The sequence below is a fragment of the Terrapene carolina genome, unplaced genomic scaffold, assembly GCF_002925995.2.
Source record: "Terrapene carolina triunguis isolate 2854851 unplaced genomic scaffold, T_m_triunguis-2.0 Scaffold35098, whole genome shotgun sequence".
Classification (NCBI taxonomy): Eukaryota; Metazoa; Chordata; order Testudines; family Emydidae; genus Terrapene; species Terrapene triunguis.
Window position 1 is genome coordinate 15,510,637 of NW_020699449.1, and position 26,814 is coordinate 15,537,450.

Consider the following 26,814-nt stretch of genomic DNA (forward strand, 5'->3'; position numbering starts at 1 on the left):
TCTGGAGGTAGAGAAGAACTGAGCAATGCTTGGGGTTGGAATATTTATACCTAGAACTTGAGACAAGTTGCTGCTCAATTGTTATAGCTGTGTTGATCCCAGGATATTTGAGTGTAGTAATACTTTCTATGGGACCAACTTCTGTGGTGAGAAAAACAAGCTTTCGAGCCTACACAGAGCTCTTCTTCGGGTGACCTAAGGAGAAGCTCTCTGTAAGTTCGAAAGTTTGTCTCTTTCACCAACAGAAGTTGGTCTAATAAAAGAAATTACCTCACCCATCTTGTCTGTCCAAGTTATTGCTTAAAATGGTTGTGTAACCATGTAGTTAGGCATGTGGTTCTGAGGAGGCAATACGTATGGAGAATAGAAGCTACTGGGGTAAGTAACCACTACCCCTTCTTGTATTTCAGTCAGAAGTCCTGCCTGATCCTGCGAGATGCGGAGCACCTTCAACTCCCCTTATCTTCATCTGAAGTGAAGGGTACTCAGCACCTTTCAGGTTTTGCCTGTGATATCAAAGCTCTGAAATAAATCTCAGTTCTTGAGTGGAAGCATCTCTTTTACCACATTAGGGTTATATAAAAAAATCAATGCATTCTGAGGCAAGTGGTACATTTCCTTTGAATGCCACTTCTAGTGAACAACGAAACTATTATAAATTAAAGAACTATTCAGGTTAGAAGCAGAATTGTAAAATTGTAAATGTGGTCTCTTCTTTTCTTTTACAGATGCTTCAGGCATGCTCAGTCCAACACTTACCAGTACCATACGCAGCATTCCCACCCCTTATTTCTAGTGATCCATTTCTTTTGCATCCTCCTCACCTCTCTCCGCACCATCCTCCTCACCTGCCACCGCCAGGCCAGTTCGTTCCCTTCCAAACACAACAGTCACGCTCGGTAAGTATCATATTTTACTAACTAACTTTCCTAGAATATTTGCTGTCATCATTCAGCTGGCTTTATGGTAGGGGAAAGTGGGTGCACCTGACACTCAGTAACTCTTACAGGTTTTGGATGCAATGGCAGAGCTTCCCAAGCAAAAGTCCATGGCCCATAAGAATCTGATACAAGAAATTACAGTCACCTTTGTCTTATTAGTATTTCCCAGGCCACATACTCTCTTGTTCCTCCTCTGCTCCTGTCAGTAGAGCCTAAAGTAATGTTCACCTTTTTCATATATTTCCTACTGCTTCTGCAGTTGTTTTTTCTCTCCTGGGAGCAGAAGGGAAAGTCTAGTGGTCTTGGTGGAACAAAATCACAGGTTGCTTCCTAGAAAGAAATAGGAGAATGTGAGGAGTAAATTGTCCTTTCTCCTCTCCTTGCCCCCGTCCAGTTACCTCACAGATATTTTTTAAATTGTGAATTTTGACGGAACAAAGGAGAAAAGCATAGTGCCTTGTGTCCTTGAAAATGCATTCCAGAGAACCTAGATATTTTTTGGAGAAGGTTATGGAGCCCTTCCACTCAGGGAAAGCTTAATGGAGGGGGTAACAGCTCCGTGATAGGGGTCCATACAGAAGTGGAGCTTAGGTGACTTTATTTTACATATTTCACCTAACAAAAAGTGAGACTTCATAATCCCCATTTATTATCTCTTTGGAGACTGTGGGCAGGCATCTGTATCCTCCTAAATGTATGTTTGGCTGGCACTTTAGAAGATGCCAATATCTGATTCATACATACATACAAAGGGGCAGTTTCAATATGATTAAATGCTCAGGCCTATGCATGCCCCTTATGGCTGAACCTCTGAGTCAGGTGTCGTGTTACACTAAGATCAGGTGACTCCAGTATGGTGGGGGTTGATCCCTCCTATGCCAGGCCCACAGGGTTACAATGATGAGTGCCATAGAAATGCCTACAGTTTAAAGTTTTGTTCAGCAGAACAGGGGACAGAATTTCCCATTCCTTTTGTTTCCACCCAGTGGTTTCCTCTGCTGTGTTTCGTGAAGTGGGTGGCGCTATCTACTTGCAACCAGGAAGTAAAGGGGCTGTTAGTGAGACAGTAAGGGGTTAAGAATTTTAAAAATTTTGAAACCAAGATTGATCTGATCCTTGGGCTGACCTTTCTTAATAATAAAGTAATATATAATATAGCAATGCTTTAGATTAGCATATCTAGTCTCAACCGCTGTTATACGCTATTTATGAATTCCTCCTAAAATTGTCTTTTGGGCTGGAACTTATGATGCTGCTTCTCTGCCCAGAAATAATTTAAAACAGAACTGAAAATGTTGAATTTAGTACCAGAGTGTTTGTGGGGGGATGAGTAAAGTGAGGGTTGCCTCCTACTCTCTACTGTTTCACTTATGGTCCTTTACTTTGCTGTTGGTGCCAGAGAGAGATCCACCTGAGCAGATTTATTGCCCTTTTATAGGCAAATGATTGACTGGCTTCTGAGGTTAAATGCAGCAAAGTATCATTGCAGAGCTAATATTAGCATCTTTCTAATGAAAGTGTCACAAACAAAGCTCACCATTGTGAGGATTACTGACTGTTGTGATAGAACTTATGTACAGTCATTGGGTGTAATAACCTGGGCACCCCAAGGAAGGATTGTGGTGCCCAAGTGCAAGAGGGGAGCGGAAGCCTCTTATTTAACAGGTTATCTCTCTGTCACTAGGTAGAGTGTTTTTAAAATGTCTTGTGTAAAAGCGATACATGATTGACATGGCTATGAAAGCAACCAAGAGAAGGCAGAAGCTCAGTACAGTGTATCCATACCCTGCGTTTTAGTGGCAGAGGGAGCAGGCTTTGGTGGAGGAGGCGTGGAGGGAGGATAACAGTTCTTACTTCATGTGCAAACAATGAGCGTTCCCATAGGAAACATTTTTAACTTGCTCAGGCACCTAGTGGAAGCTGAAGGCACCTGGAAATATGTAGGTAATGGATTCTATAAGGAAATAGTAGAGAACTGGAACCATTTTCGAGATAATCTGTGGATTAGGCACTTCTTTGTACTAGATACTGCCCACCAATATGTAGCCTACTGATTCAGAGGATCAGTATTAAAGTACTCCTGGATTCCAGTAGTGATTTTACTTAAGTATCTAAAATAAACAGATTTTATCTGGCCCCCATAGCGCCTCCCACTCTTCAGTGTATTTATTGTCACAGGCTCCCTATGAGGTAGGGGGAAGTGCAGTCATTCCCATTTTATAGATAGGGAGCCAAAGCACATGGAGACAAAGTGACTTCCCCCAGGTCCTATAGGGTCTCTGTTGGAGCAAAGAATTGACCATGGGTCTCGTGAGTCCCAAGCTCGCATCGTGAACATCTATCCACTCTAAGACCTCTTACTGCCGTGGAATATTTTATTGAAGAACTTGCATTGACTGACATGTTTGTGTATTTCTGTGTACCCTCGTGATCATCTCTGGTTGCTGATTTCAAGGGGTTATTTTTACTATAGACCAGGGGTTCCCACCTATTTACCATTGTGGGCTGCATATGCAGCTCTTTGTGTTGTATGCCGCATCCACACAATATATATACTACTTGTATGGCCCTGAGGATGTCACATGGGCCGCAGCTGTGTGCTGATTGTGCCGCAGTTGAGAACCATTGCTATAGACTGTGGCCAGAAGGACAAAAGAACTCTGAGCCTCTTGCTAAAAGTCTTTCATTTGATGTTTCACAGCTAGCTTCATTGTAGTGCATGAGGAGAGCAGGCTGCTGCTCATATTCTTAGGGAATTACAGTAACTTCCATGTTTAATTTCCAGTTTGCAAATGTCCTGGCCTCTGAGTGTGACTAGCCGGGAAATGTTGCTATATACTAGATCAGGGGTTCCCAAACTGTGGGTACGTGAGACATCTCGGAGGAGGCGATACATGGGAGACATTGTGTAATGGTGGGTTTTATTAATTTTATTTTTTGCATTTTCATAATAGGCTATTCAGACAAAGCTTAAAACTTGGAATTTGTTATATAAAATATGGTAGTTAATTTACTTCAAGATGTACCTACGAGAACACAGATACAGAGACGCTGACATACATAGTCCTCATCTCCAGTCACCGTACATTTGCTCAGCAACTGTCCATCTAACTGAGCTCAGAACTTAGTTTTTTTTCAGTTGTATACGTTGCACTATATCTGTACGTAACAGTAAGATAAGGACAGATGGCTAAAGACAGGTAGCATTACGAACAACTCACAAAGTATCAGTGATGAGAAGGGTAGGGGCACATGGGCGTTTGGTAGGTCTGAAAGGGGGTACGTCATAAGAAAAGTTTGGGAACCTCGGTACTAGATCCTTATTTAACCCCTTGGGGGATAGAGAAATGGTTGTTTTTCCACTAGTGTTGATGACAGAAGCCATGGATCCAATCAGTTACATTTCTTCTGTAAAAAGATGACAGCAACCAGGGAACACAAAGCTGTAAGTTTCTCATCTGTGGGGAAAAATTAACTATCCTAAATACAGCAAACGCTATTTCTTCCTAGCCACTTCAAAGGATAGAGAACGAAGTAGAACTTCTTGGAGAACACCTTCCGGTAGGAGGTTTTACCTACCCTCCCTCAGCCCATCCACCAACATTGACTCCCTCAGCCCCTCTCCAGTTCTTAACGCACGACCCTTTACACCAGGAGGTGTCCTTTGGAGTAGTAAGTATTGCTTTCAGCACTTCCCTCTTCCTCATGCTATCTTCTCAATTCATCAATACCCTGGCATGGGTTACTATTGTACATCACAACAGTTTTATTAAAAAAACATTACTGAGTAGAATTTTACTAGAGGCTGTCACTGCATAATGAAATTTGTTTAATCTCCATGTCTAAACAAGTCAAAGGTAATTTGTTAGTGACCTCATTTAATGGTTTCTGATAAACATTCCCTGTAGAGAGCCTGTCATGCCAGTTGCTTAAAAAAGGTTTTCTGTTCCAGCACAATCTGCTACTTCTACAACAGAAACTATACAACCATAGTGTTGAAATGCTGCACTTGTTTTGTAATGAATTTCTATGACACTTAAGGTATGTCTGCACTGCAGTTGGGAGTGGGCTTCCCAGCTCGGCTAGACAGACACATGCCAACATGCTTAAATAGCAGTGCAGTTGGAGTAGTCTGGGCAACGGCTCAGACTCGCTGCCCGAATACGTACCCAGGTGCTGCAGATGGATTTGTACTCTGAGGGTTAACCTGAGCTGTTGCGTGTGCTGCCGTGGTTACACTGCTATTTTTAGCATGTTAGCTCAAGTAGAACTAGCCTGTGTCTATCTGCCTGAGCTGGGTAGCGCACGCCCAGCTGCAGTGAAGACATGCCCTGATTGGTTCCATTGGGTATGGACCTGTTCTACAGCAGGGTGCACACACACAACATTTTTCAAGTTAAATCCTGTTGCTAGTTCATTACTTCCCATTTTATCCTCTTGAATTGCTGCTGCTAGTCATTTTATGCTTGTTTCTTTTGTTTTCTGGTTGTTAGGTAAAATCTGAAATTCTTTAAAGGTTTTTTTTTTTTTTCTGCTAAGAAGTTTCACGCTTAAAATGCTTACCTATACTGAAAAAGGCATGTCCATGGCCTCGCTAATATCTTTATTCTGAGACCAAGTCAGACACGAAATTGATAAGCAAATAGTCCATGCTACATGCACAACCACTCCCATCTTCCAATACGTCTAACATCCAGCAGTTAAGAGAGCTGAAATGCTTTGGCCAAGTTATACTCCTCTGTCAGGGTTTGTAGTCTGAAGTCAATTGGAGTTGTGTTCTTAAGTCACGTAGATGCTTTTGAAAACCCTGCTCTTGGGTGCCTAAAATGGGCTTAGTAGCCTAATTTTACTAATTTTGAAAGTGTGAACTTTTTATACACAAAGGCCAAAATCACTTTGTTAATGTATTGAAAGTTTAAATAATTTTTCACTGTTAGCATTGAGCAGTTTTGTTTTGAAATAACATTGAATAAAAACACAATTTTAACCCCCTGATCCCGCAACCACATCTGCACATATTTATTTTTAAGCACATAAGTAGTTTTATTGAAATCAAAGGACTATTCATTAAAGTTACATATTTTTGTAAGTTTGCAGCATCAGGGCCTTCATTTTCAGTATCTTTTTTACCTGTAGTGCCTTGATTTAATTTGCTCCACCCTGTTGCCCATCCTACTAGTTTGTGTGTGTTGGGTGGAAAATAGGGTTTTCTCAAGTACAAAGTTCAGCTTTTAAAAGTTGAGAAGGGATGGGAGCAGGGTGAGTGTTTTCAGTTTAGCAAATTATAGAAGTATCAGTTCTCCATGAGATTTTAGATTTGTTGATTTGTACTATTTGGGACAGGGAAGAGTAATCTTCGAAGCTTTATGAAAAATGATCAATGACTCCTAAACATTAAAATTTATCCTGTATTTTTCATACTGATTTATTGAAAAGTTAGTTTGATGCTACTTATGTGAAATAGAAAAGAAAATGAAGTATTAAAAAGTAATTAGTCAATGGTGAATGGCTCCATTTCTGATTTTCTTGTATGCTTGACTTAGAAATGAGAGTAAATGAAGACACACACACAACCCATTTTGATAGTGTTGGTACTTGTACTTGGTACTAGGGAATAAAATTAAAGCTTATTGTTTTGGAGTAGAAGTTAAGTTTTTTTAAGGTGAAGTGTTTGTGGGAAAGAATGAGAGTGCTATGTGTCAGTGTGTCAATTTATTGTCCTAAATTCTGGGTTTTATGTATGCATATATATTTATATAATTTGTTTGAAATAATTTCTCAATTAAAAAACAAAAAGGAGGATCAGGTATTTTTAGGGGCCTTCTACTATTTGTAGTTCATTTTCATGGATGGCACAAACATGAAGAATGACTGACAAGGTGCCACCAAAATCCTTCAGTGATCTTTCCCGTCAATAAATAAATTATTCAATACTCTTTTAAATGTCACTTCAAAATAAGTGGCAAAATTTTACCATGTTTGCCCCATTTTCATAGGCAGAGTAAGAAATGTTAGCACAAGGATACCGAGGACTAGTTTACTCCCATTCCCATTTGGGAATAAACTATAGTGTAAGTAGGGGCCTACTAAATTCACGGCTGTGAAAAACACGTTGTCACCGACTGTGAAATCTGATCTCCCCCGTGAAATCTGGCTATTGTAGGGGAAGGGCAGGGATCCAGCTGCTAGTCCTGGCCAGGCTGGGGCGGGACAGGACTTCCTCTTCCCCTGCAGGGGCTGCTTCAAGAGCTGGGTCAGACCCACCTCTGGGAAACTGCCTGCATGAAACTCTGCAGCTGCTGGCTGGGATAGCCCCTGACCCGGGCAGGAGGCTGTGGGTCGAGCTGTCAACACACACACCCACACCCACCCACCCTCTGGAGAGGCTGCAGCTCCAGCTGTCAGCCCCCAACTGGTAACCTGCCCCTCACTTCTGCGCTGCTGCTGGCGGTAGCACTGCTTTAGAGCTGGCACCCAGCAGGCTGCCCAGCTATGAAGGCAGTGCCCCTGACAGCAGCAGGGTTGGGAATCCCACGACCTCCCCACCTCCTTTTGGGTAGGAACGCCCATGGTTACAACACTGAAACACTGAAGTTGACTATTTTTAAAATGCTATGACTGTGAAATTAATCAAAATGGACTGTGAATTTGATTGGGCCTAACTGTAAGGAACCTCTATACTAGTATAGCTGTGTACACACTAAGGTTTGTGCCAGGGTAACCATATCAGTAGGTCAGAAGATCACAACTCTAACCAAGTTTCAGAGGGGTAGCCGTGTGAGTCTGTATCAGCAAAAACAGCGAGGAGTTCTTGTGGCACCTTAGAGACAAATCAAAATAGTTACACTAGTACTAACCCGGTTTTTAGACCAGGCCTTAGAAGGATTTTAAAGACTACTGTATTTTCATGGGTTTCCTGTGTACGTTGTATATCTCAGCCATTTCACACCAAATGCTGGAAGCTGCATAATTAGGAATCCTTGTCTTAATAAAATTGTGTTTAAATAAACATTTTAATTTTATTTGTTAATGCATTTTAAAAATCAGTTCTAATAGTCCAAATTTCAGTTAATTTAAATATACTAGTAAACTGTGCAAGAAAATACTGAAGCTTTTCTTCCTCCTCACAGCCTTATCCACCCTTTATGCCTCGAAGACTCACAGGGCGCAGTAGATACCGATCCCAGCAGCCAATACCACCACCCCCTTATCATCCCAGCCTGTTACCATATGTGCTGTAAGTTTTGTGCAGCTTTTTGTAGCTTGTTAAATAACGTTTTTAATGTACTTTCATTTTTAAATGATCCATTTAGCATAGGCCTTATCCTGTCCTCAGCCCAACTCTGTAGAGCCTGTTCCCTTTCAGGCATAGCACATAGCAACACCTGTCATTAGTTTGCCTCAGCATTCCCATGGGAAGGGGCTTCTTTCAGTTGCCTTTAACTTTCTTACATGTTTACCTTTCATATCCAAATTTCCCACATTTGGGCTTTGCCCACAAGCAGAAACAGTTGAGCCACTTTCAAGGATGAACAGAGTCAAACACTTGCTATTATATATTTTTTTTTTAAGTGTTTGCATCCTCTTGTGAACAACGCTAGCGCTTCAACAAGCAAATGGTAGAAATGTGAAATTGGGCAGGGACATATTCCCAGAGTCACTCATGGGCCTCTTCCTGATCCTGTGGAAGGCTACTGAGAGTTGGTCCACCTGTAACAGTATATAAAATACACTTGCATGCTAGGCTTTTGTACTTATTTTTTGTTATGCGGGTACAGGTTACGTTCTGAAATGTCCTTACAATGGGATAAAAACTGAAGTGTTTATACTCAATTCAAATCCAACAGTCTTTATTCAGGGATAAGTTGCTTTACTTAGTTTGAAACTGTTTTATTGAAAAATAATGGAACACTATGTGCTGTTACTTTTCTTATTGACTGAACTGCTAATCTGTTGTAGATGCTGAATTTCTGTCCTGCTTCCAATCAGCCATTTCTTTAAGAGGGTGGGGAAGAAACAAAATTCAGGGATTATGATGGGCCTAAAAAACTGGGTAGGGCCCCTTTCTGCTGGAATCGGGTGGATGAAAAGATTCCACGTGCTTTGTTCATTCTGTGGATGCTGCATCTATTTTTGAGCTGAACATAAAATGCTTGGAAAGAGAAGATGAATATTTGTATTCCTCCCTGTATCTGAAAGACAGCACTGAAAAAGAGCTCATCGAGTTTCAAGTATTTTGTTGGATTCCCAAACCTCCAGTTTCTTTCACTGTGTGCACTCTGCAGTTGCAGACTCTGCTAAATTACATTTGAATAAATGATCCAATGAACTTGCAAAGCTTTAGATCACACGTTCTTGTCAGAACTTCCCCAGATGCCCTGCCCTCCTGACTTCCCCATCACTGGTGACTTAGCAAAGTCGAGAGATTGCTGCTGTAGTGTGAGCCCAATGAGACCAAATTTACAGTGCCCTAGAAATCTTAACTTGTGACTTTCCCTACTCTCTGCTGTACGTTTTAAACTATTATCATGAATTTTCTTAATTTTCAGCATATATATTGCTTGTTTTTAATTAAAAAAGAAAAAATTAAGAACTGAAAAATTAGCACCCCACGCTTGATCTCATTTCCCAGATGCAGAAACCCCTCTGTTTTCTCCTGGGCTAAGTTCCTGTAATATACACATGTATAGGTGAATGTGCAGTGGGATCTACTCTCAAAATGTGCAATTGGACCATCTTGCGCACTTAATTACATGTATTTGTCTGTTGGAGAACTTAGGTTTTTTGCATTGCAGAGCCACCTCAAGTTTGGGGTAACTTGTCTTTGGTCATTTTTTTGTTCTATTTTAAAAGCCGAACAGATTGAAGCCAGAAGTTCTGTTCTGAATTTTAGTTATCAATGCAATGATGCTAGTTTCTATGGGAACACTGACTCGTAGGTATCTGAGACATAACCTTATAAATAGCAATTGAAAATACTCTACTGTCTCTCTCATGTGCCATGTCTTGGACTTTCCTGTGAGAACTTTAACTGTTGAATAGCCTGGATTCTGAATTTTAATCCTTTACTTTAATGCATTAATTTAATATTTCCATTTAATTTCTAAAGCATATTCATTGTAATAAGTGAACAAAATTGCAGGTGGAGAACATTGGGCATAACTTTGCTGCAAAAAAGCAAAAGCGTATTGTTTTGGCCAACGGTTTAATTTTATGAATAATAAATCCTATCCCTGATTGTTCTTCCTGCAGATCAATGCTTCCAGTGCCACCTGCAGTTGGACCAGCTTTCAGCTTCGAGTTGGATGTGGAAGATGGAGAGGTGGAAAACTATGAGGTTGGTTTATGAAGTGCAAATATGTTTGGGAAACAGTAGTTAACTTAAATGATGAATTTATACTGACTACCATCTTTCCCTCAATCCTTTTTTGGCCTTCTAAATAAATGTAATGTCTGTATGTCTGAAAATAGAATCTAGAAACACTATTTTATGCCTGTTGTACTGGATGTTAAAAACTAAGATGTTACACTTTTATTTTGTTCATATTAATTTTCAGAACCCTCCCAGACTACTAATCATTAATTGCTCCGTTTTTCATTCTAGATTTCACTTTTTTCTTGCATTTTAATTGATTTTTAAATATTTTACAGAAGTAAGTCTTGTGCAAATAATGTCATGTAGTGCATTTTACATGACTTGCTAATTGATGTTAGCTTTACACGCTAATGCTGCTATTATAAGATGAATTCAGCTGAATGTGAAACATAATGCTTACAAACTTCCGTCATGCACTTTGTTGCCTTAATGTTAAGGGTACTGTCATAAGTAACAAGTATTGGAAAAAACACATACCAAGGAAGTTACAGGTTAAAAATCCTAACCTTTGAAATATGGAAATAAGGTATAAAAGTTGTGAACTGGAAGGGTATATAAATATGCAAATACCATTTCAGTTGATGCATTCTCTAATACAAATATTGATGTGAAGAAAAAGCAGTAAACCATCTTAGGGTGTGCTCTTAGATGGCTTATTGGTTCAGGATGTGCATTGGTAACAACCTAATGTACAACTTGAAGTAGCTTGTTGCTATTAGAGTACAGCTTCATTCTTTTTAAAACCATTCTTCTATCTCAGTCCCGGCACTTGGGTTATATAGTTCCTCCTAGCTAGCAGATGGACAGTGATATGTCTTAAGCTTTTCTTTTCTCTTCCCTCCCCTCTCCCCCAGTTCCCTGAGCTTAGAAACCCACTTCTCCCTTTTTCTGTTCCCCAGGAACCTCGCTGACTTATTAGTAACAGATAGTGGCCAGACAGCTACTTATTGAAACAGTCAGACTGCAGCTCTAGTGGGGGGTTTTGTTTGCTGTTTTCCCCCCCGCCCCCCATGGAAAAAGGGCAGCTGTGCTGAGAGGGAGAAATGAGAGGGCAGTTAAAAGTTGTTTTCCCTTCCTCTGCCTCTCCTTTCCCTTGATCCATCACCTTGGTTCTGCGTCCTTGCAATGGTGTGATATTTCCAGTGTGAGATGTGCAAGCTCCACTGAAGCGGTTGCCATGCCAGTTAAGACAGTAGGCTGGGCTCAGGAGATCCAGATTCAGCTTTCACTTCTGCCACATGCTCCCTTGGTGAATTTGAGCAACTCACCTAATTTCTCTGTGCCTCAGTTACCCTGTTTCTGAAGCTGTTGGCTGCTTCCTCAACTCACAAGGGTATTGAGGATAAATCATTTACATGGGAGAAGTGAAGTGTTTTGATATCGTGCTCCATAGCGAAGCCTGTACATGAATAAAAATATTCTACTACTGAAAGAGTCTGCCCAGTTCAGTGTGATTTCGTCATTCCTTGGAAGCTCTCAGCACGTAATCTCTCCATACCTGAACTCAGCTAGGCAAGAAGTGGGAGCCAGAGGTGTTGTCCCTTTAAACTACAGGTCAACCAGGCAGCAATATGCAATCAGGTTGGGCAACTGTTTCCTCTGATTATTCATACTATTATTTCAGCTTTTTTCTGTCTAAAAACAAAGTATTTATCATGCTGTGACTGCAGCTGCAGGATGGATTAAGAACTGAGTCATGAAGATTTAGATAACCTGAACAGAGCTTTCTTATACAGTTCAAAAAGTACTTACCTGGGATCAAACTCTGAAAGGAATGTTTTCCAAGAGCCTGTAATTGTGAGGGAAGGGGAGATAAAGATTCTCAATCCCTCTTGCTAGAACTATATGGTGGGATAGTGATAACATTTTATGTCAAAAAAAAAAAAAAATTGCAGTTGTAGGGGAGCTGGAGCTCCTTTGAACAATGAGTTTTTAAAAAGCACAAACTCCACTTTCTGCAGGCGCTGTTGAATTTGGCAGAACGATTGGGAGAAGCCAAACCACGAGGACTGACAAAGGCAGACATTGAACAGCTTCCATCTTACAGGTTCAATCCAAACAACCACCAGTCAGAACAGACTTTGTAAGTGCATTGCTTTTGCCTCTCAGTTTAAAATGCATTATAGGTAATTTTGATCCTTCTAGGTTGGAGTCCATATTTGCCAGTATTGTAACACAAGTGCTCAAAATGCACATCAAACGGTATGTGCCTTTTTAAATTTTCCAGCCCAGATAATAATTACCCTGACTTTGAAAGCTCATACATTCCTATTTGAAATTTGGGATGTTTTAAGGTTTAAAATGATGAGTAGGTAAACTTGGAACAGTTTTTAAAAGTTGTCCAGTTATTTATTCAGTTTGCTACATTAAAGGGACATCGTCAACTTGAAATTTACCCTATATCAAAAGTGGTTTCAGGCACTGTCCCTACCTCTGAAAGCCCTGGCCAGTTTTTGTGGTTTACACATTTTCCTATTAATCTGTTTATCTGTTCTATTTGGAAGACCACACAAACAAAAGGAGAAAATGATTATACATGGGAGGCAGTGAAAGTGACCATACACAAAGTGCTGTCAGATATATAAAGTAAACAAACTGGAAGAAAAAAAAAAGGCCTTTTTTTCAGACTTCTAGTTACAACAGTCTTAGGTATTACTTGTAACGAGAAGTAGGGAATAGATTTTCAGGTGGAAATGTGATTGTTTTTTGCTTTAAGTTGACGATGTTTCAACCATGATGAATCTGTTTGAAGAAAACATGTGACTGAACAGAAATATAAAGTAAAGGGGGAATTTCTAAAAAGTAATCTGATCCAAGGTTCACACCTTTTTGAGAGGGGAAAAAAAAGTGGCAACTCATAATTAGCCTTTTTATATATGTTCCTATAAAAAAAATTATCCTAATATTAAAACTGAATGAAAAGTACTTAACGGGGTTTGCACTGACTAATCTTCAGCAGCTCATTGCAAACTTTAATATTCTTATGAATTACTGTAACAAAATCTTGCTTGTGCTATTGATTGGGGTGGTGAAGATCCTGTGTGGTAGGAGCATTAGCCCTTCCCTATGCTGAGGTTTGAAGCCAAGGTAAGTGGCATTGGAGCAGCTCTGTTTACACTGGCACAGCCGCTCTACACGAGAGGTTTGTACTCATGCCGCTCCATGTAGCTACTCCTACTAAAAACCCCATTGCAAGCACAACCTATAAGTTGTCTATAGAATGCCAATTTGTTGTTGTTGAATAGCAAATAACTTCAAACTCTGCAATCTTTTTTTTTAGGTGCGTAGTATGCATGTGTGATTTTGAGTCAAGGCAGCTACTTAGAGTCTTACCTTGTAACCACGAGTTCCATGCCAAGTGTGTCGATAAATGGCTTAAGGTAAAAAAAAAAAAAAAAAAAAAATCTGTTTCAGTGAGAATTTATAATGGCCTAGTTTGTAGTTGTATTTATTTTCAGTTGCATTTCATCTCTTGTTTCATCTCTTATTTTTCCTTTCTGATATTTAGGCTACAAAAGCCAACAGACTGAAAGTGCTGCCTCCTTTTCCAATAGCATTATTTTCTTGTAGTTGATGAAGGGAGATTATGTGAAATCTGTATCAAAACTAGTGTCATTAAAAAACTGACATGAAGAGAATTATCTTGACCAACAAATTTAGTTCATTTTCAGTTAGACATAACCATGCCTGTATTAATATAATTTTATGATAAAGTAGGAAAGTTCAAAGTAGAGTATGAGATTTGTGAGTGGTCTGAATACTGCTTATGTCTCTTGCTTAAGCAGGAATTGATATTAACGGAAAGTGAAACTATCAAAAATCTTTCTAGCTCTTTATATAAATGTAAAGTCTGGGGGCGGGGAGAAAAATATATAACTGGTCAAATTTCTCACAAAATTAAGGCTTTACACATGAAATAAGATATATATCTTTCAAAACAAGTTATTTTTAAAAATATGAAGAATCTAAAATCAGGACAACACCATAAGATCAGAGGTTAGGACAACACCATACAGAAGGTGAAAAGTGCAGGGTACAATTAGTTAGGTAGAAGATGATATACAGAGACAGATCTCTGCAAGCTGCATTATCCAGACCTACTGCCAGCAAGGTATTGTTTCCCATCTTGTCTCACATTTTTAGTACTTTGTTCTATTCTGATTCATTTATTCTCTATTTTAATCTTTTCCATAATAGATCTCTGGTTACAGCAACCCAATGAGAGAGAGAAATATGAAATAATCATTAGAGAATAGTACAGCCACTGTCTTAACATTGTATCTGTTTTAAGATGCATTTTCTTAAAAACATGGCATTCTTATAGATCAGGGGTCTCAAACACGCGGGCCGCAGGCTCTTGTGTGTGGCCTGCCAAGCTCCCCACGCCCCCCCCCCTCCCCCGCCGCTCCCCGCACCCCCTGCCTACCTGTGGGATTGCCTCCTGATGCTGCAAGTGCCGCGCTGCTCTCTGAAGCAGCTGGCAGCATGCCCCTTCGGGCTGGGGGGAGGGGGAAGGAGGCAGCGGGCTCCGGCATTGCCTCCTGCCAGGCACCGCCCCCCACAGCTCCCATTGGCTGGAAACAGGGAACCGCGGCCAATGGGAGCTTCGTGGGAGGTACCTAGAAGAGCGGCAAGAGCTGCACAAGCAGGGAAGCCTGAGCCCCTCCCCCTCCCCCAGGGGCTGCAGGGACACGGTTCCAGCTGCTTCCTAGAACGGAGCAGCAGGGAGCCGGGGCCAAGGCAGGCAGGGAGCCTGCCCTGGCCCCAGTGAGCGTCGCTGCCACCCTGGAGCTGCTCTAGGTAAGCGGCACCAGGCTGGAGCTCACACCCTGAATCCCGCCTGCACCCCCAACTCCCAGCCCTGAGTCCCCTGCCACATCCCACACCCCAACCCCCAGACCTGAGCCCCCCGCCACATCCCGCACCCCAACTCCCTGCCCTGAGCCCCCCGCCACATCCACACCTCAACTCCCTGCCCTGAGCCCCCACCACATCCCACACCCTTCTTGCACCCCCAACTCCCTGCCCTGAGCCCCCTGCCACATCCTGCACCCTCAACTCCCTGCCCTGAGCCCCCTGCCACATCCTGCACCCCTCCTGCACTCCCTGCCCTGAGCCACCTGCTGCACCCTGCACCCCGATCCCCTGCCGCACCCCACTTGTACCCTACACACCAACTCCCTGCCCTGAGCACCCTGCACACCACCTGCACCTCAACTCCCTGCCCTCAGCCCCCGCTGCACCCTGCGCCTTTTCTGCACCCCCTGGGGGCAGCGTTGGGGTGGGGACTTCAGGGAAGGGATTGGAATGGGGCAGGGAAGGGGTGGGAAGAGGTGGGGCAGGGGCAGGGCCTAATTGGAAGGGGCGGAGTGGGGGCGGGGCCAGAGGCAGCGGGGGAGGAGGGGTTCAGTGATGCGGCCCTCGGGCCAATGCACTAGTCCTCATGCGGCCCTCGGGGTCATCTGAGTTTGAGACCCCAGTTATAGATCATACACAGCCTAACATAGACAGAGAGAGTACTACATTGGTAGGCTTCTGAGGGTCAAGAAAATAGCTGCTTTATCATGCTTACTGCAGAATATCTTTAATGTGGTAGTCAGTAATAGTCTAGTTGATGAATATACCTTCTCTTGGGTAGTGAGTTCAATACTAAACAAAAGTGCATGAATAAAAGACTGGGATTTAGAGGCATGCTACTAGATCAGATACTCATGCTCTGAGATTGTGGAATGGGTGCCCTACATTAAATTTAGGGCCAAACGTAACTTCAGGTAGTCTAAAGCTTGTACAAAACCTAAGACCAGTAAAAATGTTTCCATATATTAATTTAAATTTCCAGTGGAAACCATTTGTATGCAATAGATGTTCTGCAATATTCTGAACCCAAACATTGCAGCATTATGATAGTGTCAGAGAACTAGAAACTGAAGTATAAATGACTGATGTTTTTAGTAGCAAACTGAGAAAAATGTAAAGAATAAGGGTTATGCCTACACCAGATGTTTTTACTCAGGCTATGTCTACACTTGCAGATGTAGAGCCCTCAGAGACAGCAGCAGGGAAAGCGCTGTTGTGTGTTCACACAAATGCAAGTGCAGTGGCGTGGCCACATTAGCAGCTCTTGCAATGCCACAAAGAGCAGTGCATTGTGGTAGCTATCCCAGTGTGCAAGTGGCTGCAGCGTGCTTTGGAAGGGGTTTGCAATGCCTAATGGGGCAGGCACAGCATCACATGATGCAGGTTTCCCAATCCCATTGTTCCAGGGCATCCTACTAGATTGTCAGCTGCTTTTCAAATGGGGAGGTGGAGTGTGTTGCGTGTATGTGAGGGGAGAGACAGTGTGTTTTGGGGGCAGAGTGTGTCAGCATGCTGTCTTGTAAGTTCAGACAGCGGCGGGGGAAGGGGAAAACCCCGATATCAGCCTCCACCCCTCTCTCTCTCTCGCACACATGCCTGTCTCTGCAGCAACAGCATTCCACAGTAATGGTTTGCTTTGTGTCCCAGAGCAGATAAGCATGCGGGCTGTCAGAAACGGAGCTTTGAAAGGGGATATCTGCATGCCTGCAGCCGAGTTCAAAACAATGACACGAGTGGCCACTTGACTTCAAGGGATTATGGGACATTTCCGGAGGCCAATCACAGTGCAGTAATGCAACACGTCATCCACACTGACATCCCAGCGCTTCAGCCAGGACGCAGCAAGCTCTATGCTTCTCGTGGAGGTGGATTACCAGGGGCGCTCCAGCCGCGGAGTCCAGGCGCTCTAAGTGCCTTGCCAGTGTGGAAACCTCAGGAGTTAGGGCGCCCGGGGCTGATTCAATGCACTCTAACTTGCAAGTGTAGACAAGGTCTCAGTGATTGACAATTAACTGGAGATACTTAACATGTTTGTAAGGGCACTCCCCATTCAGTCCATCCCACTCTTACCAGTCCCATGCATTTGTAGCCTGGGCCAAATGTGTGGGAGGTGTCCACACTAGCCTTTGCAAATCTGTTAAGTACTTCAAGTGAGATGGCAATTCAAAAGTCTAGTGAAGACAAAACCCTAAGAAAACAGTATAGTGAAAAATCAGATTTTGAAAATGTTTCCAGTAGCAATGATCTAAGGTGATTTATTTACTATAGATAGGGCCCTACCAAATTCGTGGCCGTGAAAAACGTGTGTCAGACCGTGAAATCTGGTCTTTTGTGGGCTCTTACCCTATATTATACAGATTTCAGGTGGGAGACCAGCGTTTCTCAGATTGGGGGTCCTGATGCAAAAGGGAGTCGCAGGGCGGGTCACAAGGTTATTGGAGGGAGGGTAGTGGTACTGCTACTCTTACTTCTGTGCTGCTGGTGGCGCTGCTTTCAGAGCTGGGCAACTGGAGAGTGGTGGCTGCTGGCCGGGACCCCATCTCTGAAGGCTGAGCTGCCGCCAGCAGCCGCACAGAAGTAAGGGTGGCATGCCCTGCCAGCAGCCACCGCTCGCCAGCTGCCCACCTCTGAAGGCAGCAGCAGCACCACCACCCGCAGTGCAGAAGTAAGGGTAGCAGTACCGCAACCCCCCCCCCCCCCAACAATAAACTTGTGATCCCCCGGCCCCTCCCACAACTCCTTTTTGGGTCAGGATCCCTACATTTACAACACTGTGAAATTTCAGATTTAAATAGCTGAAATCATGAAATTTACAATTTTAAAAATCCAATGACCAAAAATTGACCAAAGTGGACAGTGAATTTGGTAGGGCCCTAACTATAGATAAGGGGATTTGATGATGGTGTCCCTTAAACAACTTAAAAATCACTTCAATAGCAACTTTTGTACCTATTTTTGTTACTGGTAACATCTCAAGGTTGGTCTACATGAGAAAAATGTTCCTAGTCAGTGTTGGTTAGGGCTGTGATTTTTTTTTTTTTTTAACCAGTCGTTCTACTGGCATAGGGATTATACAATTATACTGGTATAAAGATGTCTTGTACCATTATAGTTTGTCGCTTCCCAAACTGGAATAAGCTCTACCAGTGGTATAAGCACCTTTATGCCAGTATAATTGCATCGACATAGGGTGGAGGGATGTTGCTGCTTTAACTATTCCAATATAGTTAAAGCAGAAAACCTTTCTAGGGTAGAGAAGCCCCCAGGAAGAGATCAAAAATTAAATATTTTCCTTTTGTCCATTTTATATTCTGTGCATTTGACAGCTTTCTTTGTATGTTGTCAGTTTCACTGTATTCTTTGAGTGATGGTCCCTATTGTATGCCACTGAGGGTTATATGCATGCACTTGGAGCCAGAGATTTTGAAACTAGTAGTGTCCGTTGGTCCGCACATGCACCCTTGCTCCGCCTCATGGTTTCGTCCAAGGTGATAAAGGGCGGAGCGGACCGACCGCGCCCTCCGTTCCCTCTCACCACCACATGGTTTGAGTCGGAGCCTCTACTGTTCTCTCGTCTCTTGTGACAAACTTTACAAAAAAAAAAAAAAATGGTTTATTCCTGTGTATAGTTAGTATTTTGTTATTTTTTTGTAGTAATTTTAGTGTTAGTAGTAGTCGTTTTTAGGATGTTAAGGACTTTGGGGCGCTGTTTTACCAGTTGCCTCCCAGCCCCCATGCCTGGGTACTGGACTATGCCGAAGACACCGAGGTTCAAGATCTGTACCTCCTGCCCTAACTCACTTTCAACCAGTGATGAGCACCGGTGCTGCCTTTACTGCTTGGGAGACGCTCCCATTGCATACAGGTGCAGTATCTGCTTCTCCTTCCCAAGCCGTACCCAGGAAGGCTGGGATCTCTGCCTCAAGAAGCACCTCACGGAGGTTGTCATCAGGCTGCAGTCGGATCCAGGCTAGGGAACACCACCTCCCTCCATAGACTGAGCAATCTAGGAGTGCACCTCCTACCACGGAGCACAATTCCGTGCTGAGGCCTAGCCATGAGGCAAGGAAGCATGTGCATAAGAATGGGAGCCTTTCTCCAGGTCCAAGAAGGATACTGCTCTGTCCACCAGTTCCAGCCATGCAGAACTGGCATGTTCCAAGGCTCAAGCACAATAAGAAGCCGCACAGAACGTCTGATCTGCCCACCGAGCTGCAAACTCCTTCCAGGTCAGCACCGCCAAAGTCAAGGGAGCCTTCGGTTCCTAGGCAATTCTCCTTTTCAGTGCCCGTTCTGGCTCTGGTTCCGACTGCAGAGAGCGTGTCACTGACACAGGGAAGACTCTTATGAACTCTTGCCTTGGCAGAGGTGAGGTCTCCATTCCCTCCTAGGAGAGTATGCTTCCCCACGTTAGACTTGCCTCTTTCGGGCCATGTTCCCGCCTGCTCCCCAACGACTCCCGTGGTTCCAACAGCACCATCATTTGAACCGGGCTCTGACTTCTCTGCATCAGAGAACTCGGGACAGAAAGCAGAGTCCGCCCCTCCTCTATCATCAGTATGCCTACCCTAAGGTCCTGCCGACTCAATGGCAATACCCTCCCTTTGCCAAGCCCTGGCGTTGCTGGTATCCCACTCCTAGGGACTGTACATAGCAACTACTGGATCCGCCTGTTGGCCATACTGGGGGTCGTGGCCACAGTATCTGCCATTGGAATCTTCCCGCTCTGCTTGTGAGGAGTCTCCAATCTCGCCCCTTTGACTATCATCGAGCAGGTGTTCAGAACCACTGTTGGAGGATGCACCACATAGTCCGACTCCAATGGTACTGACCGAACTGGAGCAATTCCCCTCGTCATCCCCGGATGCCATGGTGTCTTCGACTCCCTCTTTTCCGCCAATTTCAAGAACTGCTGCGATTGCCCTCCACATCCCACTGGAGGAAGTACAAGACCAGCATCACCAGCTTCTTGACATCGTACGCACCTCAGTACTGGCCAGAGTGGCTCTACCGATCAGTGATTCCATTTTTCAACCAGAACGGACTCCAGCTAGCTGCAAACCCACTCCCAAGGGGCGGAAAAGAGGTACTATGTGCCTCTGAAGGGGTCTGAGTTTTTCTTCTCTCGCCCCTTAGTCAAATTCCCTTATTATTCAGGCAGCAATGGAACAGGCTCAGCAGCAACACCCATGCTCCACCCCGGCAGACAAGAAGGGCAAGCGACTGGACCTTCTGGGTTGTAAAGTCTTCTCCTCTGTCAGCACACAATTTCGCATTTCCAATTACTTGGCTCTGTTCACCAAGTACTACTTCCTTACCTACAGCAAGCTGGTGGATTTCACAGACAAACTGCCCCTGCAGGATCTAGCTGGCTTCCAGCCTATCCTACAGGAGGGGAAATTGGTTGCGAGAACAACACTCCAGGCTGCAGTGGATGTGGTGGATACTTCTTCGTGCACAATGGCTACAGGGATCGTCATGCGTAGGGAGTTGTGGCTACGTTTGTCCAGGTTCCCGAGGGAAGTCTAAACCACCATAGAGGATCTACCTTTCATTGAATCTCATCTCTTCAATCAGAAGACTGAGTGACTCCCTCAAAGACTCCAGCGCCACTCTGCGATCGCTGGGTATCTACACACCAGCACCCAAACGCAAATTTTACTGCTCACCTCTGACGCAGCGATTTAGAGCTTCCCAATTCTTCCACCAGCAGCCTTATGAGTCTCCTTGCAAATGGCAGAAGACCCAATGAGCTGTCGTCCTGGTTCATCTTCACAACCTTCAGCGTCTCATACTCAGTCTTTGCAGAAGCATTATTTCAGAGTGCAACCAGAGAGCCATCAACTAATCTGTCTCACATTGTGCCCTCGACCCACCCCCTTCGGGGGCATCTAGCACTCGGTTTTTTTTTTTTTTTTTTTTTTTTTTTACCAGCTTGGAGTGTGATAACAGACAAGTGGGTCCTGGATGTCATTCAACATGGCTATACAATTGAGTTCACAACACTACCTCACCCACATCCTCTGCCCCAGCCCCGCCTCAGGAACCATTTTCACACAGTATCCTTGCCCAGGAAGTGGACTCCCTACTGCAAAGAGGAGCAATAGAACCTACAATGTATCAGGGCGATGGTCCCTAAGAAGAAGGGTGGGTGGAGGCTGATCTTAGACCTCGACCATCTCAACCATTTCATATGCAAGCCAAAGTTTCGTATGGTCACCCTAGCAGCCAGCATGCCTTTCGAAGAAGGAGGCATGTGGTGTATGGCTCTTGATATACGAAACGCTTTCATGTGACTATCCATCCTGCCCACAGTTGTTTCCTGAGATTCACAGATAGCCTTCATCACTTCCAGTACATCTACTGTTTGGACCCACCACTGCTCCACAGGTTTTCACCAAGGTTTTCTCAGTAGTGGCGGCCCATGCCCGGTGCTAAGGGGTCCTTACATTCCCTTTTCTTGACGATTGGCTGCTGGCAGTGAGATTAAAAAAGAGAAGCTTGAGCCTTGACCTCCATGCTGCTCACACTCCTCTCCTCCCTGGGGATGAGTGTACATGTCAATAAATCAACTTTGGATTCCACACATTTCCTAGAATTCATTGGGCCCACATCAACGCGTTCTCAGCACGTGCCTCCCTGCCATAGGACCGGTTCCAGACCCTACAAGAGTTAATTTCCATGGTGCTCTCCAGCCTTTCTGTTCCGGCCAGGACTTGCCTTTCTGTTCTTGGCCACATGGTGGCTTGCACATATGTGACTGCCTTGGCCCATCTCTCCTTTGGCTGCCTACAACCATGGTTTCAGAGTCTGTTCCTCCACGTGCCACACCATGGACTTTCTGCTATCGGTTCCCAACAATATCTCTTCCCTCCAGTGGTGGACGGACTCAGGTCAGGTCTACACCGGGATGCTGTTCTTTCAGCCCTCTCCATGAACAGTGATCATCATGGATGCGTTGCTCGTCGGATGGGGCGCCCACCTGGATGAGCGCATTGATTCAGGGGACCTGGATTGCTCAGGAATGTCAGATTCACATCAACATCCTGGAACTTCGCGAAGCATTCCTCTGATCCATCTATTCCAGTCACGTTCTCATCATGTTGGACAACACCACCACAGTTTACTACATCACCAAGCAAGGCACGAGGTCGCCTGCGCTTTGCGTGGAGGCTGTTTGTCTTTGGGATTGAAAAGCCCAACCTGAGTGCACCTGGATGGCTCAGAAATCAGAAGACAATGAAAAGGAACCCAAATTATTTTTTCCAAATCCCATGATTTTTAAGCTACTCATAGGTTTTTTTTTTAGGCCTGATTCCTGATTGTTGAACACTTGGGTTTGGCAATACTGTGTGTTATATTTTTTTAAATCCCAAACCATAAGTAAATAGTTGTAATCCATCTTGTTTCTGGTGACATTATTAAAACCTCTCCGTTTTTGCGATAAGGCTTTCACAAAAAGCCCCTAGGTAGAACTACTCAGTTTTAACTAAATGGTATTTAGAAGATCTCATTAGAAAGTTTCTTTAGAATACTTTTGAGGAAGGTTACAGTACATCATCTAATGGTATGTGTATGCTTATGTTTAAGAAACTTAATTTGCTTCAAGTAACTGCACATTAAGTGTAGTTTCCATTCATGACCTGCACTTCAGTATGCACCTCCAGTTCCTACTTAAACCATTGAGAGTGATGTTCAGATAAGGAGAAGGGGACCAAATTCCGTGAAATACAGTAGAATGCAATGCATTTAACTGATTCATTGTGGTAGAGAATCCTAAAACATGGGAAAATGCTCTACTGCTAAAATTTGTAGAACTGTTAATATAGCATTATAGGAACATGAATAATTTGATTTATGTTGATATTAAGATGTTAGATACAGACTAACACGGCTACCCCCTGATACTTAAGATGTTAGTTATTGTTTGTTTAGTCTGGTTTTGTGGATTAGTTTTCTATAATTTGCTTTCAGTAAACTACAATGTATTGATACTACCACTAGATGTCATATTTAATACTACAGATAGCAAACATTGAAATATAATCTTGAGGAGTATATCTGTGTTGTTCAGCTCTTGAACAGTATAATCTAGGAAAAGACAGTTTTATTCTAAAAATTATATGGATTAGTTGCATTATGTCTAGAATAGAAGGGTGCAGAACAGATACTTGCTCTACTACGCTTAAAACCTATATTGACATAGCTGTGTCAGTCAAGGTTGTGAAAAAAACACCTCCCTAGTGACAGCGATGCCAGCCAAAGCCCCCAATATAGAGACAGATGCCAGCACGAAACTTAAAAGGGGAGGTGGTGTTCCCACACTGACAGGAAAAACTCCTCAGTTGGTATAGGCTGCATCTATACTAGGGTACTGGGCTGACATAGGCTCTGCAGTGTACACATAGCCAAAGGTAAGGTGATTGAATTCCTTCAAATGGTTATGAAACCATAATGATACAGGAAGAAGTGCACTTGGGTTTTGTGTCTTCAGTTTGCAGCACTGTTTTTCTCATTTCCTCCTAAAATGTCAATGACACTTTGATGCAAGAAGCTCTAGGACAATAATGGTTACTTACAAATGTGATGGAGAGAAAAAATATATATATGTTCATTTTTGGTTGCACTAAGAAATGGGAACATTTTTCTACTAATTGTGAAAATACTCAAAACTTGGCCACTTTATAGACATTATTGAAAGTCCAACAGTTCACTAATCATCAGCGCTGTTGCTTTGATTTAAACCTTAGTGCACCTATCTAAATAGTTCAAATTGCAAATATCAAATTGGAGGAGAGTCTGGGAGTCTAATTTCCTTTTTTGGGAAGATTTTAATTGTAAATGTTATCTGCAGAGTATTTTTGCAATATTGGCTTGCCTCTTTGTAAAGAGAGCTTGAAAGTATTTATCCCTTCATTGTTAAAATTTCTTAAGCAGTATCAGGAATGCGAGTCTCATCTTCCCTGATTTTGCTGGGGGTGGGTGTTGCAGGAAATATGCACTTAGGGTATGTCTGCCCAGCACAAAAAAAACCCTGTGGCAGCGATTTTCAGACTCCCAGTCTACAGACTCAGGCACACTCTGCAGTGCTAAAAACAGCGGTGTAGGGTTTCGGGCTCTGAAATGCATCCCCCTCCCCAGCTTCAGAGTCCAAGCTCCAGCCTGAGCCCAAATGTAGACACAGCTGTTTTTAGCACTGTAGACCAGGGTTCTAAGGCTCACTGCTCCACAGGGTTTTGCCATGTAGATGTACCCTGTGAGCACTCTCCCCTTAACTGAAGGGTGGCAGCACTCATTCTTGAACAGATATCTTTTTACATATACACCTCTACCTCGATATAACGCTGTCCTCGGGAGCCAAAAAATCTTACCGCGTTATGGGTGAAACCATGTTATATTGAACTTGCTTTGATCCACCGGAGTGCGCAGCCCCGCCCCCCCGGAGTACTGCTTTACCGCGTTCTATCTGAATTCGTGTTACATCGGGTCGCGTTATATCGAGGTAGCGGTGTAGTTCTCCGTACTGTGTTCAACAGGCGTTGTTAAAAACAGTCTAACTAAAACTCCCTTCTCTTCAGCTGCTCAGCTTTCAGTGTCTTGTGATGGCATAATGTCGTCATTTTCCATAATTCTTTTAGAAAATTCTCAGCTCTCCCAATTTGTGGGTGTTTAAAAAAAGGCAAAAATTTTAATTTGGCAGACCTCTCGGGCCACCTTCATGCACAATAAAGAAGCCCAAAAGGGCACAGACCCAATTTATCTTCCTGTTGTGATTCCATTTTGGATTAGTTAGTACCTGCCTGTTGTATAGTGTGGTATACGTTGTTATATAAATAAGCATCCTTGTCAATGCACTAAACCTTGTTTTACTTTTGTTTTATAGGCAAATCGTACCTGCCCAATTTGTAGAGCTGATGCTTCAGAAGTGCATCGTGATTCAGAATGACCAATCTAAGAGCACAATTCTAGTTTGGGTGTTCCTAGTCACATGTATAGACGAACTATCCATTGAACTTACCCGTGTGGCTGCCAGCCTTCCCTTTACACAAAAGGGTCAATGGACCTTTTTTTGCACTGTGTGATTTAATCAATTATAAAGCTTATAATTAGTCTTCACAATTATGGGATTGTTATACTAACCGTGTGATTGGAACTCCAAAGATTTTATTTTCTTTAGCTTAATTTTGTGTGTGCACTAACATTCCCTGGTTTTTGTGTGATCATTCCAAGTGTTGCTGCGAGATTACAGTGGACGTGATCTTTTAGCATGTGCTTTTATAAAAAGTGGTAGCTCCAAACAATATAGCAATCTACCTTATATAGAGCCTTCAGATACTGTGAGTGGGAACGAATGGTGTGGGTGGGAGTATGTATGCGCACACGAGAGTTTGTGTGGGGTGTGCTAGCGAGTGTGTGTGCCTATGTCTGAGAACCTATATACCAGCATGTACTGAGAACGTATGTGAGTAGTATTAATTATGCTGCAATGTATAATCTTGTGTGTTATTTAAACAGTACTAGTACTGTACACTGGTTTCTTTCCTTGTGTTTGCAGTTGCACACTGAATGCTAAGGGTGCAGCAATTATAGGCATTTAATATTTCCTCCCCAATGTACTTAATGGTATAAAAAGACCTTTTAACTTTTATTCAGACAACTGTTATTGCTTCCCCTTCACTGGCGGTTGTAAATGTACCACTAAAGAGTGCATTGATTGCGCAATACATGATTAATCTTGTTTTTAGCTCATGTCATAAAATCCAAATTTTACATTTGCTGATTTACTGCTAATTTATCAATAGTTGCAGTATCGCACAAAATCAGTTCGCAATATTAACATTGTCAGTTGAGCGTTTGAATGTTGATGCTTTTCCGTTTTCCTTTTTAATTCCTCTAGCCAATTTGAATTATGTTCAGTTGATTTCAGAACAGAGGTCAGTTCTGAAGAAGCTGAAGTAACATATTCCTCCCCATACACAGAAGCTGAAAGGACATTCAGAGTCTTGTGCAACAGCTCCTCACATTGTTGGCCATTGTACTTGCTAAGTACATAATCATTTAGCTTATAAACTTTGGCTTTAACTCATTTATGTTCTTTTTCATGTATAAGGGAGTTTGTGTAAGTGGAAGAGAGGCTACCTTTTTAGTCCTGCAACTTTATGAACAAAATATAATTCTTAGCATTTTCTCAGAGTGGAAGAATTTGTATCTTTGTCCTTGTACCACAGTAAGTTTTTGTGGTCATTCACTGCCTGGTTCAGATGGCATAGGATGCTGCTGCTTCCCTTCCCTACTAGGTAGTGAGCTTTTGCATGAATAAAAAACTCCCTTGGTTTTTCGGTTAGTAGCCAGAATATTCACATTAAGAGAAGAGTGTGTTAGTACACAATCAGGAACAAAGAATGCTGTGAAACAGGAGTTAACCTCCATTCAGCTGCCCTGCGAATGTTAGAGCTGGATTGAAAAATTGGCTTTGTTTAACATTTCAGACTGTTAAAGGTTTTAAAATTTGTTCTTCAGTCAAATATTTAGGTCTACTACGTATGCCATAGTTATTGAAGAGATGCACTGTTTTGCATCACTGGGCTTTCTCCTCAATGTAGTGTCATTACTTTGGTTGCAATAGCACAAGTGGCACAA

The 26,814-nt window shown here is 42.9% G+C and overlaps 1 protein-coding gene across 2 annotated transcripts in view; it reads left to right on the forward strand.

Annotated features, from left to right (window-relative positions):
• Positions 1-25,582, forward strand: part of LOC113405037 (E3 ubiquitin-protein ligase RNF38) — an 88,891-nt gene extending 63,309 nt beyond the window's left edge. For both annotated transcript variants that reach the window (XM_026646496.1, XM_026646497.2), the window contains exons 5-11: positions 729-899; positions 4,452-4,613; positions 8,072-8,178; positions 10,194-10,278; positions 12,279-12,400; positions 13,598-13,697; positions 25,058-25,582. In XM_026646496.1, the coding sequence (XP_026502281.1) occupies positions 729-899; positions 4,452-4,613; positions 8,072-8,178; positions 10,194-10,278; positions 12,279-12,400; positions 13,598-13,697; positions 25,058-25,120 (810 nt within the window). In that variant the 3' untranslated portion in view covers positions 25,121-25,582. The remainder of the gene's footprint in view (positions 1-728; positions 900-4,451; positions 4,614-8,071; positions 8,179-10,193; positions 10,279-12,278; positions 12,401-13,597; positions 13,698-25,057) is intronic.
• Positions 25,583-26,814: the final 1,232 nt, after the last annotated feature.